Below are 17,336 nucleotides of genomic sequence, written 5' to 3' on the forward strand. Positions count from 1 at the left end.
TTGTGGCAGGTGGGCTTAGTTGCCCCGAGCCGTGTGGGATCTTAGTTTCCTGACCAGGGATCGAACACGTCTCCCCTGCGTTGGCAGGCAGATTCCCTGGCGTCACGTGGCTGGACCGCCAGGGAAATTGCTACTGTGTTTTTGGCACTCATTATTCAGGATTGGATGTGTTTGTCCCCATAAGATCAACACCCAGGCTTTCTCAGGGCACCTTAGGAACCCAGGCTTAGCAAACGATGTGCAAATCCAAGGTGTTGTTTTTTTTTTTTTTAGTCTAAAATCTTTATTTTTTAATCTGAAAGGGCCAAAAAGAGTTACCCAGGAGAGGAGAGACTAGAAAATCCTTACAGGATCCATCCTGATTTATCCTCAGAAATTCTTGGCTTCTCAGTACGATGTTTGATCATCTTAACTCTCTGACCCAACCCAGTCCCTAGTCTCATGTCCCCTCTTCCCACCATCCTGAGAAGCCCACCCCTCTCCATTTCCCCAAGCAGGGCTGGGGGCAGCCTCAGAATACTCCCTTTCCAGCTCTTGCATGTCTTGATATAAAAACAGCAGCAAATCTCAATCTTATGTGGATTTTACCCGGTGCCATTAACATTTTTCTATTGGCCACCTTAAAAACACTTTTAAAAAGTTGAAATTGATTTTAGTAGTATTACTCGATACACTGGAGAAGCCTCTTGAGAGTCCCTTGGACTGCAAGGAGATCCAACCAGTCCATTCTAAAAGATATCAGTCCTGGGTGTTCATTGGAAGGACTGATGTTGAAGCTGAAACTCCAATACTTTGGCCACCTGATGCAAAGAGCGGACTCATTGGAAAAGACCCTGATGCTGGGAAAGATTGAAGGTGAGAGGAGAAGCGGACGACAGAGGATGAGATGGCTGGATGGCATCACTGACTCAATGGACATGGGTTTGGGTAAACTCCAGGAGTTGGTGATGGACGGGGAGGCCTGGCGTGCTGCAGTCCATGGGGTCGCAAACAGTCAGACACGACTGAGCAACTGAACAGAACTGAACTGACTCGATACACTCAAAACATTATCATATCAGTGATATTGGAGATATTTTAAACTCTTTTTTCCATAGCAAGTCTTCAACACCTGGTGTGTGTTTAACACTCGCAGCACGCCTCAGGACCGACGGCCACGACGTCACGTGCTCGGTAGCCACATGCGTCCTGTGGCCGCCACATTGGTCTGGATGCTGGTTACCTGGCTCCCAAACCTCCAGCCCAGATCTCCTTGGTGTTTCTCTTTCCTCTAGTTTCTTCTCCCACCTCCTCCAACTGTGTCTTAATTTCACTGATGCAGCAGTGACAGAAAACTCCTCGTACAGGGTTAAGAGCCTGATGCAAACCAGACTATGAGCTTTTGTCTTGGTAATGGAATAAGCAGAATGCATGCAAAGTTGTGTTTAAACTACAGGAAGTGTCCATCCTCCCGACGCCCCATCACAGCCCCCTCCTGCCTCTGGCCAGCTGCCCTTCCCCTCCAAGGTTCCCACTTTTTCTCTTCATAGTCAGGGTAATGCCCTAAATAAAAGTCTTCAAAGTGAAGAGTCTACCCGTCTTTCTGGTTTGATGACTAGGGTATGATTAGCGTTGGATTTTTTTTCCTTCCCACATTTGCTTTACTGAGATTAGTTTGGAACTTCCCTGGTGGTCCAGTGGTTAAGAATGGCCTTGTATTGCAAGGGTATGCAGGTTCGATCTCTGGTCTGGGAACTAAGAGCCCACATGTTGTGGAGCAACAGAGATGACTGGCAGAGGAGGAGCAGGGGGAAGGGTAGTGCGCAGCAGCAAGGGGATGGGAGAGGGTTGCCCAGAGGGACCCAGGCTCCAGGTCCCCTCCCTGCTAACTCTCCCAGTTGAGTGTTAGGGGGAACTCAGGAAAGCCCCCAGAGGTGCATCTGGACTCCCCTTCTGGGAGGAACCTTGACTCCCAGCTTCACAGGAGGCAGGGTCCCCAGATAAGGACAGAAACAAAGCCAGCCATGAGGATCTGGGAAGTTTGGGGCAGGTGGAACAAAGCCAGGCAGACAAGCCAGCTGTGGAGAACAGAGTTTCAGAGAATAGATGAGCGAAGCGCTGAAAACTTATTCCTTTTGCCTCATTTATTAAGAAAACAGGGCTTCCCTAGTGGCTCAGATGGTAAAGAATCTGCCTGCAATGCAGGATACCCGAGTTCCATCCCTGGATCAGGAAGATCCCCCGGAGACGGGCATGGCTACCCACTCCAGTATTCTTGCCTAGAGAATCCCATGGACAGAGGAGCCTGGTGGGCTACAGTCCTTAGGAGTGCACAGAGTCAGACACAACTGAAGCGACTTAGCATGCACTCATTAGGAAAACATCATTCAGGACGCATCCATCATCAAGAAGAAAGCTCCCCAAGTCCTGGCTTGGGCTCCTGTTGCTTCTCCTGCCCCTGATTCGCTTCTCTCTGCTCTGGGTGAACTTCCTGTGTGGTTGCACAGATGCTCAGAAGTAGAGGCCCATGGATAGGAGCTCACAGGGAAGGAGAAGTTGTGCTTTCCTCTAAAGAGCAATCCGCATCCGCTCGCTCTACCTCGGCCAACAGTTGGTTACAGAACCCGTTAAAACCACACACGAGGAACCATAGGCGTCTCCAGCTATTGGAGGGCATGAGGGCTTGGGTACCAGGCTCCTGCTAGAAACACACTGGCTGGAAAATATCATCCCAGCTGTGGTGCTGACCTACTTCATTTCTGTCTCTCTCCCTGCCGTGGAGAGTGGGCGTATTAGTCAAGTGAGGCCTGACAGCTTTCATTGGAACCCAAGAGGCAATTGCCAGAAGCATGAGTGTGTGTGTGATTGTATGCATGTGTGTGTGTGTGGCAGGGATGGGGTTCAGGACAGACAGGTGATGCCTACTCCAGTGGATTTTCTTTGATGACATTGTGTGAGTAACAACTCACCCACAGTTTCTCATAGAGATCAGGACTAAGTGAATATCAGCTGCAAAGAACTGTCGGGAAATCACTGTCCCCAGGTTGGCAACCGCCAACGGCCCCTCAGCCACCTGAGCCGAGGAGGCAGCTGGACTCTGGCTTTGCCTCCTGCAGAGCAGAGCTGCTATGTTACCTGAATCTGTCTGGTTGGATCTTCGGAAGGCTGGATCCAGGACGTATTCACAGAGGAGGGGACTTGGGAGCTGGAAGACTGTGGGTTCCCAACAGAGTGACTTGGTGTCTTCAGTCAGCTCAGTTCAGTCTCTCAGTTGTGTCCGACTCTTTGCGACTCCATGGACTGCAGCATGCCAGGCCTCCCTGTCCATCACCAACTCTGGCTCAAATTCTGTTCTTTCTGGGAACTTGCAGGCCCATCACTGACCAGAACCCTAAACCAAATGCAAAGAGGGAGAAGGTTTCTCATTGGCCAAAGGACAAAGAGAGGGGAGTACAGTACCCCTGTGGAGGTGGGAGAGCGGAGGCCCCAGCCACCTTACTGGGGACAGGGAAGATTCCCTTCTCCTTCACCCTCAGTTGAAGCATCTTCCGGTGGCCTCTCGGGGCTGAGAACCAGGGCTCGCCTATTAGGACAAAGAGCAGGACTGATGGGTCTTCACAGGTGTTCAAAAACATTCCATGTAGAACTAGGGAATGGAATGTGGTTGGTGGTGGGAGGGGCTGGAGGGGATGGGAAGGAATAGGAGAGGCTGATCAAAGGGCACAGACTTCCAGGTCTGAGATGAGTAAATCTGGGCTCTAAGAGTATGGGGACTTCAGCTCATCAGACTGTGCTGTATCCTGGGGATTTGTAAGAGGGTAGATCTTATGTTCTCACTGCACAAAAAATATTAAAACTGATTTAAAAAAAATAAGTGTGTAAAGTGGTGACTGTGTTAACTTGATTGGGATACTCATTTCACAATATATATGTATCTTAAATTAGCACATTGTGCACCTTTAAAAAATCACATTTACACCTTAAATATAGTCGCTGTTGAGTCACTTGGTTGGGTCCAACTCTTTGGGACCCCATGGACTGTAGCCCACCAGGCTCCTCTGTCCATGGGATTTTTCAGGTAAGGATACTGGAGTGGGTTGCCATTTCCTTCTCCAGGGGATCTTCCCGAACTAGGGATCGAACCTGTGTCTCCTGCGTTGGCAGGCGGGTTCTTTACCGCTGAGCCCCCAGGGAAGCCTGGTAAAGCTGGGGGAACAGCCAAAGGGAAACATTCCAAACATGTGTCTATCCACGTGCTTGCCTGTCTAGGTGTGGAGGGACTCGTCTCAGGTGGAGCTGTTTCTCCTCAGTGAAGTGCGGCTGCTGCTGGTGTGAGGACCGTGGCCCGTGACACAGACAGACCGAATCCCAGAGCGTCCTTGACGCACGTGAGGCGCTTCAAAGAGGCGACTTTCCCTCAGACATTTTAAATTATTATGATGATTTTAAAGAACATAACTGTTTTTTTTTTAACTGTTGAGCCGCACAGCGTGTGGGATCCTAGTTTCCCAACCAGGGATCGAACCCGCGGCCCCTGCAGTGGAAGCTCAGAGTTCTAACCACTGAGCCAGCAGGGAAGTCCCCGAGGACATCACTTCAGAGAGGCAACGAGATTTCCCTCAGACAACTTTAATTAACCAGATGCACACGTTATTTAGAAGAGACACCACCCCTTTCCTCAGACAGCTTTTATATCACCTTCCCTGACCTTGAGGTGGTTTCTGAGGCCCCAGGGCCCCATGGAGACTCTGCAGTCCTGCTGAGGGGGGAAGTGAAGGCCGGGCTCCTGAGTCTCAGCCGCCCAGCAGCCCAGCCCCTGAGAGGTGGGGGGCAGGGGGCTTGGGGAGCCAGAGCTGAGTGGGGAGGGGGAGGATGAAGGGGGAGAGTGAGGGGGAGGGGAGGAGGAAAGGAGGAAGGGGAGGGGAGGGGGAGGATGAAGGGGGAAGACAAAGACCAGCCCCAGGGCCCCTCCTCAGCCCCCTGGACACAGAGCGGTGTCCTCACTGGGCAGAGGGGACATCAACCTGTCACGGTCCAGAACCAGGACTCTCCCCAGAATCACCCTCCTTAGGGTGTGTGTGTGTGTAGGGTGTGTGTGTGTATAGGGTGTGTGTGTGTGGGGTGTGTGTGTGTGTGCATGCGAGTGCATCAAGTCAAGTGATGGTCACGAGCCATCAAAACCCAGCTTGAGATTCATGTTGCTGTTTGACAGAAAACAACAAAATTCTGTAAAGCAATTATCCTTGAATTAAAAAATAAATTAAAAAAAAAAAAAAAACCCAGCTTAACTAGCTTAAGGAAAAAAGACTACAAAATCCCATATGTCAGAAGCCCAGTCAGGGAGCGCCCTGAGCTGGTCTCAGGAAGGAGGGCCCCCTCCTCTCTCCTGTATCCCTGTGGCTTCCCCCTGGACTTTGGTCCCCGGCCCTGCGCCCCAGTTCTTCCAGCAGTGGGGGCACAATGGTCTGAACTTGGGCTCTAGCCCAGCAGCTCCCAACTGTGAACCCTGAACCCCAAGTGTGGGTCCAGGCAGGGCACTTGCAGCCCAGAGAAGCAGGAACAAGATGCTGGCCCTCCAGGTGGGGACCGCACATCAGGAGCAGTGGCCCTGAGCCGAGCGGGGCAGGGCGGGGTGGGCGCATCCTGTGACTCCGGGGTGTTTCGTCCACAGCTGAGTTTTCTCTGGAAATGGGGTGCGGTGTTGGAAGGCTCCACTCATCTGTCCGTCTAAACGGGGGTGTCCTTGGTCAGAAGCCCAGAGGACAAGTTCGCGTAGATGGGCTGTCCCCGCTGCTCCGCAGGGTCCCTCTGACGTTCCTCCAACCAGAGCACAGCACCAATCAAGCCGAGCAAGAAGGGCACCTTCAGGAACACCAGGAGCACGTAGTGGGTCCTGGGAAGGGGCGCAGAGCAGTCAGAGCCCCGGGCCCCTCCATGCCCACCCCCCCAGAACTCAGACACCGGGGAGCCTTGCGGGGAGCAAAGCCTGTGACCCTGCACTCGGCAGCCTCGTCTGAAGACTCACAGGGACCTGCTTAATGGCTCAGTCCTGAGGGCTCCTTGGAATAGCTCAGCTTTGCAGCTTTGCTCTGTTCTGTGCCCACTTTCCTCTCCAATTTCACCTTTGCCTGAAGCACATCTCAGCACAGGAGATGCACCTGCCGGTCCCCCACGGCAGGCTGGCTCTGTGTTCTCACCGCTCCCATGACTGCCAGCTCCATGTTGCTAAACCTGGAGGTTTGTATCTCGTTTCCCTCCACATTCAAAAGTCATCTGTGCTGTTTTGTTGAATGGGCAGAGGACCCGCGACCTCCCCTCCAGCAGGGATGCTAATAGAGGAGGAGTCTGCAGAGCAGATGTCTGGCCGGGGCTCGAATGGGAAGATAGAGGATGAGGAGGGGCCTGGGCAGAGGGGCACGGTGGGTGGGCTTGGGGCCTTGGCTCTGACCGAGGTGGGCTCCAGGATAAGGTGACTGACTGCATAAGGGTTGACGGCCCCACAGGAGAAGCCGCAGGAGAAAGGACCACAGCTACTCACCTGCTGTGGGGGCGGGAGGACGCGGCTAGACGGCTGGTGGTCGTCTTCCTGGAGACCTGACTTCCTACTACAGCCAGAGCAGCTTCCCCTACACACAGGCAAAGTCACCCCAGGTCATCAGCACAGACCCGGGGTGCATTCTCCCCTCACCATACCCCACTGCACTCAGCCCTCACAGGAGACCCCTTTCTCCTGGTCCAGGGGGCTTCCTCTCTCGGGCTGCAGTCCCTCTGGTTTCTCCCCTTTCTACCAAGTCATCTGAACCACAATACACAGTCATGTCCCCCCTCGTTTCCAGGTGTGGCCAAAAGGAAGAGAATTAAATATGTCAATCCCAGTCTCCCAGTTCGTCCCATCCTCCACGTGTAGTGGGAAGCTGCTGTGTAGCCCCAGGAGCTCAGCTGGGTGCTCTGTGATGACCTAGCAGGTGGGAAGAGGCGGTGATGGGTGCTCTGTGATGACCTAGCGGGTAGGAAGAGGCGGTGATGGGAAGGAGGTTCAGAAGGGACGGGAAATTGTATGCATATGGTTGATTTACTTCACTGTACAGAAGAAACCAATGCAACATTGTAAAGCAAGTATCCTCCAATTAGAAATTTAAAAGAAGAAAAAGGATGTATATGTTAATATATGACTAACTGAATCCCTTTGCTGTACAGTGGAAATTAACACAGCATTGTAAGTCAGCTATGGAGTTGGATCCCTGGGTTGGGAAGATCCCCTGGCGGAGGGCACTGCCGCCCGCTCCCGTATTCTTGCCTGGAGAATCCCAAGGGCAGAGGAGCCTGGTGGGCTACAGTCCGTGGGGTTGCAGAATTGGGCATGACTGAACAACTAACGCTTCCACAAATCAACTGTACTTCAAAAAACATAAATTTTTAAGATGAAAAAAAATTACATTCTGATTTAAAAAGAATTCAAAAGAAAATGAAATAAAAGTAAGCACTGCGTTTTATTCTGGGGAGAGAGAAGAATCACACCACAAGTGGAACTTTTTGGTTGAAGGTGGTGGGAATCCCTGGTCCTTTCTGCTCAATAATGCCCAAGCAAACGGGGCTCAAGAACAGACAGTTCTGGAAACAGGGCATCTAGTTCCTGGCATGGAAACGAGCGAGGGGGATTCTGGAAGACTGGTGGATAAGAGGACCCCTTCTGGTGAAATAGTGAACAGTGACAGTGATGAAGGAGATATATATCTCATTATGAGATACTATGGAGACGATTTATTGTGAGCAGCCTGGTCTCCGAGAGCAGAGGCCCAGAGCACTCTGGGTGGCCAGGTTCCTGGGGCTCAGCACTGGGACGCACTGGGTTACCCCAGATGTCCCTCTGTGCCCCTCTGAGTAATGACGGGTCCCGGGTGTGATGACCAGAGGTTGGCCGCTTCCTAGAGGGATGCTCTGGGACATCACTGCAGAGGCCTCGGAGAGACCTCGGGGATGTGGTGGGCAGCCGGGCTGGGAAGTGGTGCTCTGCCTTGGTCTCTTCCCCTTCCTCCCCATCCGTCTGTCTCTTGGTCTCACTCACACTCACTCTCAGACACCATCCTTTCTCTCCTGCCCTCGGGGAGGGGTGGGGAGGGGACTTCATTCTTCCAATCCTGAGCACCAGGGCCCCGGAGCGTAGACAAGGAGGCTCTTACTTGGACCAACAGTCACTTTAATTTGTGTCCCCAGGTTGGCTCCAGGGTTCTCAATCCCGCACCAGTAAGTGTCTGCGTCGTCCGGCCTGAGCTCCTGCATGGTCACTGTGAACGAGTGGTTTCTCTGATGGTCCTTGATGGACACGCGGGCTCCTTTCTCTTCTCGCTCTGATCCCTGGGTTTGCACGAGGATCCGGCATGAGGCCCACCGTGCTCCCCGGCACCACCACTTCTGGTGGGTCTCCCATCCAGGGTCATAGTGACATTGCACGCTCACCGACTCCCTCTCCCAGCCCCAGACGGACTCTGGGCCTCGGATGGACAAACAGCCTGGAAAACAGAACCCAGAATCCAGCTCCTGCCAGAGCTGGGCCAGACTGATGTCCGAGCTTGCACCAGGGTGCCCGGCCTTCCCAGAACCCCCCAGCTGATGCCTCAAGTCCACCTTCTCCTCCCCACCAGCTGCCTTGGTCTCTTTGGTCCCCGTGTCCCTACACCTGCTCCCCGCATCTGCTTTTCTGGCACTTCCTTTCCGTGTACTCTCAACACTGTTCTCAACCGGCTCCTCCTCTTCTCCAACCACCAGGTCCCCAAGGCCTCTGCGGGTTCTCTTCTCTCCCTTCCTCTTTAAATCTTGGTGTCAACCATGCTGCTGTGTTGGTAAATACCTAACAACCCGTCTCTGGGGGTAAAAATAATCTCATTTGGAGTGCTTTCCAATTTCCGGAGTGTAAATATTCCCACGGCTGACGTCAGGCTATCCACGTGACGTCACTGGGCACCGAGGCGGGAAGAGGCGTCCCCAGTCTGAGCCAGCTCTCCCAAGGAGGAGCCAGGGTCCCCCCTCCAGCCTTTATCTTGTCTCACTGTATTACGCCCCCAAAGAGTGACTCTCCATTCCTTTGGTTTCAGTTCTTGCCTATATGCTGATGATTCCCAAATCCACATTTGTAGCCCCGACTCTCGCCTTGGCCCCAGCCTGCCTGTGCACATGCTGAGTCACTTCAGTCGTGTCCGACTCTTTGTGACCCCATGGACTGTAGCCTGCCAAGCTCCTCTGTCCGTGGGATGCTCCAGACAATAATACTGGAGTGGGTTGCCATGCCCTCCTCCAGGGGATTGTCCCGACCCAGGGATGCAAGCTACATCTCTTACGTCTCCTGCATTGCAGGCCGATTCTTTACCACTAGCGCCACCTGGGAAGCCCTGGCCCCAGCCTACTGCTTGCAAATCCGCACTGGATGTCTCTTTCCCAGACTCAATAGTTACAGAGCTATGACGCTTTTGAGGGGAGCTGTGTCACACAGCTTTGGGGATCCCAGTTCCCCAACCACGGCCTGAACCTGGGCCACAGTAGTGAAAGCAGAGTCCCAATGCCTGGACCACAAGGGACGTCCCGACAGTCACAGAACTGAATGCATCGCTTCTTCCATCCAGACTCACTCTCCTTCAGCACTTCCTCTCTCTTGTGGAGGGTTGGCGTGGATGAACCAGCAAGGGTCTGCTGGGAGTGGAACTGGGTGTTCTGTTTTCTGTGAACTGAATGCTTAAACTCACTGTGTTCAGATACACAGATACTCTGTCCTTGGCCAGGACCATTTGTGCATTGACCACGGGGCGATACACCAAGAGAAGCTCACAGGAAGCCTCTCTTGACCACCCCATGGCCCCAGAGCCCCAGGGCCAGGGCGAGAGCTGGGGTCTGTGCAGGAAGGAAGCAGTCAGGTCCGTTGCACCAGGTGTCACCTCTCACACCTCAGACCTTCTCCCTGAAACTATTTTAGTTACTTGGGGTTTGCACATATGGAAGCAGAATAACTCCCTCCCAAGACGCTCAAGTCCTGGGCTTCCCCTATGGTTCTTTGGCAAAGAATCCGCCTGCAGTGCAGGCGATATCAGAGACGCGAGTTTGATTCCTGGGCCAGGAAGACCCCTGGAGTAGGAAATGGTAACCTACTTCAATAATCTTGCCTAGAAAATCCCATGGACAGAGGAGCCTGTTGGGCTACAGTCCATGGGGTCACGAAGAGTCAGATACAACTGAGCGACTAAGCACACATCCTAATTCCCAGAAATTCACAGATGCAACTGAAACAAGGCTCTCAAGACGGCAAGCTTATCCTGGGTTATCTAGCTGGGTCCATTGTAATCACAAGGGTCCTTAAAAGTGAAAGCAGAAGGGACTTCCCAGGCGGTCAAGTGGTCAGGACTCCACGCTTCCACTGCACCCCTGGGTTCAATCCCTGGTCAGGGAATGCAGATTCCCACCAGCCACGTGATCAAAAAGGAAAAAAAAAGTGAAAGAGCTGAAGGAGAGTTAGTATCAGCATCACAGATCTGAAAACAGAGAAAGGGCTCTCGAGCCAAGGACTGTGGGTGGCTTCTAGAAACTGGGAAAGCTGAGCAGACAGGCTCTTCTGTAGGGCACCCAGAAGGAGTGAACCCTTGCTGACCTCCTGAGTGTAAGCCAGTAGGACCGTTTTGGACTTCTGACCTTCAGAACTGTAAGAAAATAAGTCTGTGTCATTGCAAGCCCCGAGGCTTGTGGTAATTTGTTACAGCAGCCACAGTGAGTGGAGCGGAACCCTGTGGTGCCTGCCCCCCTTGTCCTCTGCCTGCCATTCATCTGTGGAAAAAATTTAGCCCATGAATAAGTTTCATTAGAGAAGTGAGAACATGCAGAAGCCAAGAGAAACAGTCAGGAGAGACCAGATGTTAGCGAAGCCGTCCTTAAGCATAGTCAGAGACCTTTAGTTCCTTCCCAAGGGCTACAGATAGCATTCTGAGCCGCGCTCTGTGAGCAGTCTTACAGAGATGAGCCCCTCGCCAGGTGGAGAAGTTAATTACAGATGACCGGATTATAGCCATGACATAAGCGGCCACAATTCCAAGAACTGGCCTCAGGGAAATGAGAACAAACCGACCCTGGAACCGAAGACTAACTGTACTTAAAATAATACGATGACGCTGGTCAGACCACTGATGACCGACTTCAAGTTGACTGTCAGGGCTGACTGTGCTGTTTCTGCATGGAGCCCCCTCCCGCAGTCTACAAAAGCTCTGGCCTCTTGACTGTCAGTGGGAGGGGGATCAGCCTTTCGACAGGCGTCCATGCCCAGCACCCACCCCGCCCTGTTGCTGGCATCCAAACTAAAGCAAACTTCCCACCAACCTGGTGTCTTTAATGGCTTTTGAGCAGCGAGCAGCCTGTCCCTGCTTTCGGTTATGATAAGAAAGTAGTGTAGATTTCAATCAGCAGAACTAATGCTACTCTCTCCTCAAACCAGCACCACCACGGGCACCTCTAACTGGAGACCCTGGCACCTTCACTGCCCTGTCCCCTCCCTCCCCGTCCACAACAACGGGTAACCAATTAGTCAGCTCTCCCTCAAAAACGGGGGCTTCCCTGGTGGCTCAGTGGGAAAGAATCCACCTGCCAATGCAGGAGACTCAGGTTTGATCCCTGGGCCAGGAAGACCTCTGGAGAAGAAATTGGCAACCCACTCCAGTATTCTTACCTGGGAAATCCCATGGACAGAGGAGCCTGGCGGGCTACAATCCATAGGGTCACAAAGAGTCAGACAGGATTGAGCGACTTAGCACAGGACACCTCAAAAATGCTTGTCCAAATGACTGTCTTGTTTCCTCTGCCGTCAAGGTCCACGGGGACAGCTTGACATGCTAGAAAGATACTGAGCTTTGGACCCAGAAAGACCTGTCAGCCACAGGCTAGTTGGGAAACTTTAGGTTGCTTCATCTCTGAGCCTTGCTTCTGTATGTGTAAACTGGCTAGCTGCTTTCCACCTTGCAGGTTCTTCTTGGGGATGTGTGCAACCCTCAACACTCAGGAGTTGCCCCATCAGCGGGAGCCCGGCCGCAGCCCTGCTCTGCTGCCTGGGTCACAGCAGCGGCACCCCTCGGGGTTCCCCAGCCCCCACTGCACCTCTCCTCCTGTCTCCTCTGCACATCGCCACAAGGGTTTTGTACCAAAATTGTCCCCAGATTCCTCCTCAATGACACTTGCCATGAGCACTTAAAATCTTTCGGGACTCTCCTGCAGCCACTTCCCGCTGCCTTGGAATGATTTTAAATGCCTGAGTTCTCTACACTTAAAATGGATAAGCAAAGACCTACTGTCCAGCACAAGGAACTCTGCTCCATGTTACCAGGCAGCCTGGATGGGAGGAGAGCTTGGGAGAGAATGAATACATTGTGTGTGTTTTTTTTTCTCTCTTCCCAGCCCCAGCCCCTGTGACTTACACAGTGTCTGGATCCTGGTTGGTACTGTTGAAGTTTGTGATTAATTTTGAAAAGAAGCTGGTCATTATGATCTCAGACAGACTCATCCAAGTCTAGGATCAACTACAGTTTCCACACCAATGAGAAATGAAGTGTAAGGTGCTGGTTGGATTGCTATCCAAACAGTGAACACTGGAAACAAATCCAAAGCCACCAGTGGGAGGCGGGGCTAATAGATTGTGATCTATCCAACACATGGTTCAAAGAAAAAGACAGGGACTTGGCTGGTGGTCCAGTGGCTGATTCCCCACTTGCAAAGTGGGTGGCCCAGGTTCAATCCCCAGTCGGGGAACTAGATCCCACATGCTGCAGCTAATATCCAGTGCAACCAAATAGCTACATACACGTTAAAAGAAAAGACAGATCATAATGACGAGAAAGACGTCCCAGACATATTGCTATTGTGTTCAAACAAGTTGCCTGACAGAGTGTGAGTGATTCCACTTCCTCAGTATTTTGATAGCCCATGCATAGGGGGAAAAATTGATCTTTAATAAGTGATTAGTGTTGAGTTTGAGGTTTTTGAGCAGAAATTTCACTTTCTAAGTCACACATTTCTATTTTGTCAAAATCTTTGAAAACATAATTAACTGATAATAATAATGAACATAATTAACAGCTTTTTTTCATTAAAAAGGAGTCAATTAAGAGAATTGCTAAAAAAAAAAAAAAGACAGGAATTGATGTAAATTAAAATCTAATGTAAGAGTCAGCAGAAAGGGTCATTTTTTTTTTCCCCTTAAAAACAAATAACACAGCTATAGTAGGAAGCAAAAGCACAATGAATACGGATTCTATCTGCTGGTGATCATAAACAGCAGAAAACAGGTGTGGATACTTGGAAACAGAAACGTCACCCTCCCCAGGGTAGGGAATTTAACAGAATGGTCCAGCACTCATAATGTGATGGGGCTTGTTTTTTAAAAATACATGGGAGGTTTTTATAAACAGAGATTATGATGGATGATAAACTGTTCATTGGACCTACGTGTGTTTGCAAGAGTGTTTTGTTGTTGTTGTTGTTTAGTTTTTGTCTTTTGGCCTTGCCGCTGCAGCTTGCAGGATCTTAGTTCCTGACCAGGGATTGAACCTCCGGGCCCCAGCAGTGAAAGCAAGAAGTCCTAACTACCAAACCTCCAGGGAATTCCCCCAAGAACTGGTCTGAAGGAAGAGAGAAAAATGACAAGACAGTACTGCTGACCTGGGAGCAGAACTCTGAGAAACGTAGCCGATGGGTTTTAAAAGCCTAAGCCGGTTTGGGGCTTCCCTGGTGGTTCAGACAGTAAATAATCTGCATGCAATGCGGGAGACCCAGGTTTGACCCGTGCATCCATCGAGAAGATCCCCAGGAGAAGGGAATGGCTACCCAACCCGGTATTCTTGCCTGGAGAACTTCATGGACAGAGGAGCCTGGCTGTTTGAATTTGAATTTCAATTTTTTTTTTTTTTTTTTTTGCTTTTGTGAATTTGAGATATAAACTTTCTTTTTCATGTCAAGCTTTCAGGAAAGTTTGCCCTCTGTGCAAAATTCTTGGGTGGACAGTCCTGTCTCAAAATCAAGATCATGGTTAATCTCCACATCTAGGCTAATAGCAAGTGACAAATGACGCATAAAAATGAGTCAAATTCACCCAAGGCAGGCTCAGAGCAGAGGCCCTGTTCCAGAGGGAACGTGTGTTGTGCAGTGGGGTTTGATCCTGTCTTAGTTTGCACTTACGGGGCTGGGGGTCTGGGCTGGTGTTCCCCAGACGTCATGCCAGCCCAAGCTAAGAGAAATAGTTTCTGGGGTGCAAATCTGGGCCCCTGGCTATTCTTGCAACACTTCACTCTTTGGAGAACAGAAATCTCTTCTTCCATTCTCTGAGTTGTTGGGGGTCAGGATACCAAGCAGATGAATGTCCAACCAGAAGCTGGGTCGCTGTGACTTCACCATGCCCACCTTCTCTCCTGCCTTTCACAGAGGAAACCCAGGGTGGCTGATGGTGTCTAGACGTGAAAACTTGACTGGCTTGCTTTTTTTTTTCCATCCTTGACTAACTTCATGCCCAAGTTCGTTCAGAATTGGAAGAGGAGGGACCCATCCCCTCTCACAAGGCCAACCCTCCCCTCAAGCCACCAATCGGCCTGTGTGAGCGTGTGTGTGGCTGTGCGAGTGTGTGTTATTCTGTGTCCCTGTGAGCGAATATATGTGTGTGTCTCTGTGTCCATACGAGTGTGTGTGTATTATGAGCGTGTGAGAATATAGACGTGAACTGTCATGTGATTCCATAGGTATGTATGTGTGTATGGGTGAGTGTGTTGTGTACATGCGTGTAGGAGCATGTGATCCTAACACAGTCTACCCATGCCCTTCTCCTTGGCCTCCCGGTGAGCTGGACGTTGAGGTTAAGAGAGAGAGGAGATGGAGGGCTGGGCTTGGGACTCAGATGGAAAGCTGGACCCCAGGGGGAGATGCAGACATTCTGAGCGGCCATCCTTTGGGAGTCTGGGCCATCTGGGGTTGCTGTTAGTGACATGGCCGTCACAGACAAGCCAGTCCCACAAGCCGTCCACAGGTATCATCAGAAGGCTTCTTCAGCATCAATACCATCAACAATGGCAGTGAGAATTCAGGGACGCCCACAGCCCTACCATCTGAATGGTAGAGTCCTACATCATTAGAGCTAGAAAGGGCTCAAGGACTCCCATCCCACTGGAAATCCAACAAGGAACCAGAACTCAGCTCTCCAGACTCCTTGGCCATGCTCTTTCCTGCGGCCCCTCCACGGAGTGGTCTGTGAGCGTCACATGGTCGGTCCCCAGGCCTGGAGGGAGAGGACTTGTGACCCACACCTACTGCCTACATTGTGCAAGCTTCCACACTATTTCCTAGATGCTAGGGCAATGGTTTTCCATAGAAGAGAAGCCCCTCCCGTCACCCAGCAGTTTCCTCTTTGAAAGCCTCCATTCCTGGGCAGGATATCCCGGGCCTTTCAGAGTCCTATCTGTGGCTCTCCTAACCTCAGTTCCAACCAGTCACCCCAAGCCTTTCTGAGAATTCAGAGCTCCCTCTGCACGAACCCAGCGTCCTTTCTCAAGCCTCCAACCCTTGGCATGCAGTTCCCTCTCCAAGGAACACTGGTCCCTCTTCTCCACTTGAAGAGCTGATCCTCACATTCTCCCAAGCTCATCAGATGGACAGTTGCCACGAGACTGTTCTGCTCGGCTCGTGGGAACTTAGTTCCCCGACCAGGGATTGAACCCAGGCCCTCAGCAGTGAAAGTGCAGAGTCCTAACCGCTGGACCACCAGGGAACTCCCAGCTCCTCTTTTTAATGGTCAGTCCTATTTCTCTTTTCCCTTCCTCAGGGCCAGATGCCTGCCTGGTACAAAGAGGAACCTAGTGAAATTTCGCTGGATGAAGTAACAAAGTCACCTCTCATTTCCCCAAGATATTCTTCCTCGTACCTGGGACAAGGGCTTCTCAGGTGGCACAGTGGTAAAGAACCCACCTGCCAAGGCAGGAGATGCAAGAGATGTGGATTATAATCCTGGGTCAGGAAGATCCTCTGGAGGAGGGCATGGCAACCCACTCCAGTATTCTTGCCTGGAGAACCCCGTGGACAGAGGAGCCTGGTGGGATAGTCCATGGGGCAGCAAAGAGTTGGACACGACTTAGTGACTTAGCATGCACACATATCTGGCACAGACCCTCCACCCCCTCACCCCCTGCAGGGCCCCAGCCCACTCACCTGGGAGGCTGAGAAGAAGCAGAGCTGGGGGCAGCCACATGGTCCTGCCTCCGGGTTCCTCTCCCTGCTGACTTACAAACTGGGAAGCACGCCCAGGTGCCAGCTGACTCTCAAAGCTCTGGGCACAGGCAGGCTGGTGCCCTCTGCCTGTCCAGACCGCCTTTGAGTTTCTTACTCATTCGCTTCCTTTTATAGAGTGAGTGTTTCCTGCTTTTAATTATTCAGCATAAGCAGTGCTGTTTCTTGGTGGGGCTGGGTCACAGGGCATGAGAGTGTGCACTAGGTAAGAAAGAGGAAGCTAGGGAGCTGTGCAAGGGAGAAAGGGGGCCTGTGTCTGCAGAAGGGTCAGAGGAGCGGGTGTCTGACCTACCAGGCCTTGGGTCTGGTGTCAACTCCAGAAGTGATTCTCCATGACAGCAATGGGTCCCAGCAGCAGGAAACTGTCCAACTCACATGTCAGGTGTCCGTGCTCGGTACACCTGCTGGTGCCTCCGTCCAGGTGTTACAGCCACGTGCATAAATGTGCCAGCTACGAAATGAAACGAACCAGGGCTCTAACCCCATGAGCACCCCATATAAGCCATAGAACTATGGACAACTTACTTAATCTTTCTGAGCCTCAGTGTTTATATCTGTAAAATGGACTAATAAGAGTTGTTATGCGAATTTAATGAGGAAACGTATGAGAGGTTCCAAAAACAGAGTTCTGGGGTATGGTTAGCACGGTGTGTCCTTATTCGTACCCTGGGCAAGACTTCAGACACTAGATGAAGAGTAGGATTAAAATAAGCACAGGATGGGGCTTCCCTGGCAGTCCAGGGGTTAAGACTCTGTGCTCCCACTGCAGGGGGCTTGGGTTCCATCCCTGGTCCGGGAACTAAGATCCTGCATGCCACAGGGTGTAGCCAAAAAAGAAAAAAGCCCAGGACAAGAGGCTGAGAAGAAGCCAGTGGACTGGGTTTCCTCACTAATAATAGGACAAATTCTAATCTTAACCAGATATCATTTAATTCAGATCACAATATATAAAACCCAGGAGTAAAACTCTTCAAGAGCAGTTCTGAGAAGGCAAGGGAGGGTATTTCTTTCCAGGTGTCCAGAGCCAAATTGGACGGGGAGCTGTCCCTGAAAGTCCTGTGCTTTGGTGG

General features: G+C 51.5%; 1 protein-coding gene and 1 non-coding gene across 2 annotated transcripts; both read right to left on the reverse strand.

Moving 5' to 3' along the window:
- Window positions 1–4,061: 4,061 nt before the first annotated feature.
- On the reverse strand, window positions 4,062–16,443 carry LOC102393189 (CMRF35-like molecule 7). The gene is made up of 4 exons (XM_006039774.4): window positions 16,189–16,443; window positions 8,160–8,489; window positions 6,518–6,605; window positions 4,062–5,872 (listed from the first exon to the last, which is right to left on the reverse strand). Exons 1-4 carry the CDS (start codon window positions 16,226–16,228, stop codon window positions 5,707–5,709), a joined length of 624 nt encoding a protein of 207 aa, XP_006039836.2. The 5' UTR covers window positions 16,229–16,443; the 3' UTR covers window positions 4,062–5,706.
- On the reverse strand, window positions 15,679–15,751 carry TRNAE-UUC. Its single transcript has one exon. It is a non-coding gene; the product is annotated as a tRNA-Glu (tRNA).
- Window positions 16,444–17,336: the final 893 nt, after the last annotated feature.

This window comes from Bubalus bubalis, chromosome 3 (assembly GCF_019923935.1).
Source record: "Bubalus bubalis isolate 160015118507 breed Murrah chromosome 3, NDDB_SH_1, whole genome shotgun sequence".
NCBI classification, from domain to species: Eukaryota; Metazoa; Chordata; class Mammalia; order Artiodactyla; family Bovidae; genus Bubalus; species Bubalus bubalis.

Coding starts and splice junctions, on each gene's coding strand:
- LOC102393189 (XM_006039774.4), bottom strand. CDS start 16,228: ATGTGGCTGCCCCCAGCTCTGCTTCTTCTCAGCCTCCCAG. Junction 6,606..8,159: donor TAAAGTGACTGTTGGTCCAA/GTAAGAGCCTCC, acceptor GCCTGTGTGTAG/GGGAAGCTGCTCTGGCTGTA. Junction 5,873..6,517: donor TCCTCCCGCCCCCACAGCAG/GTGAGTAGCTGT, acceptor GCCCCTTCCCAG/GACCCACTACGTGCTCCTGG.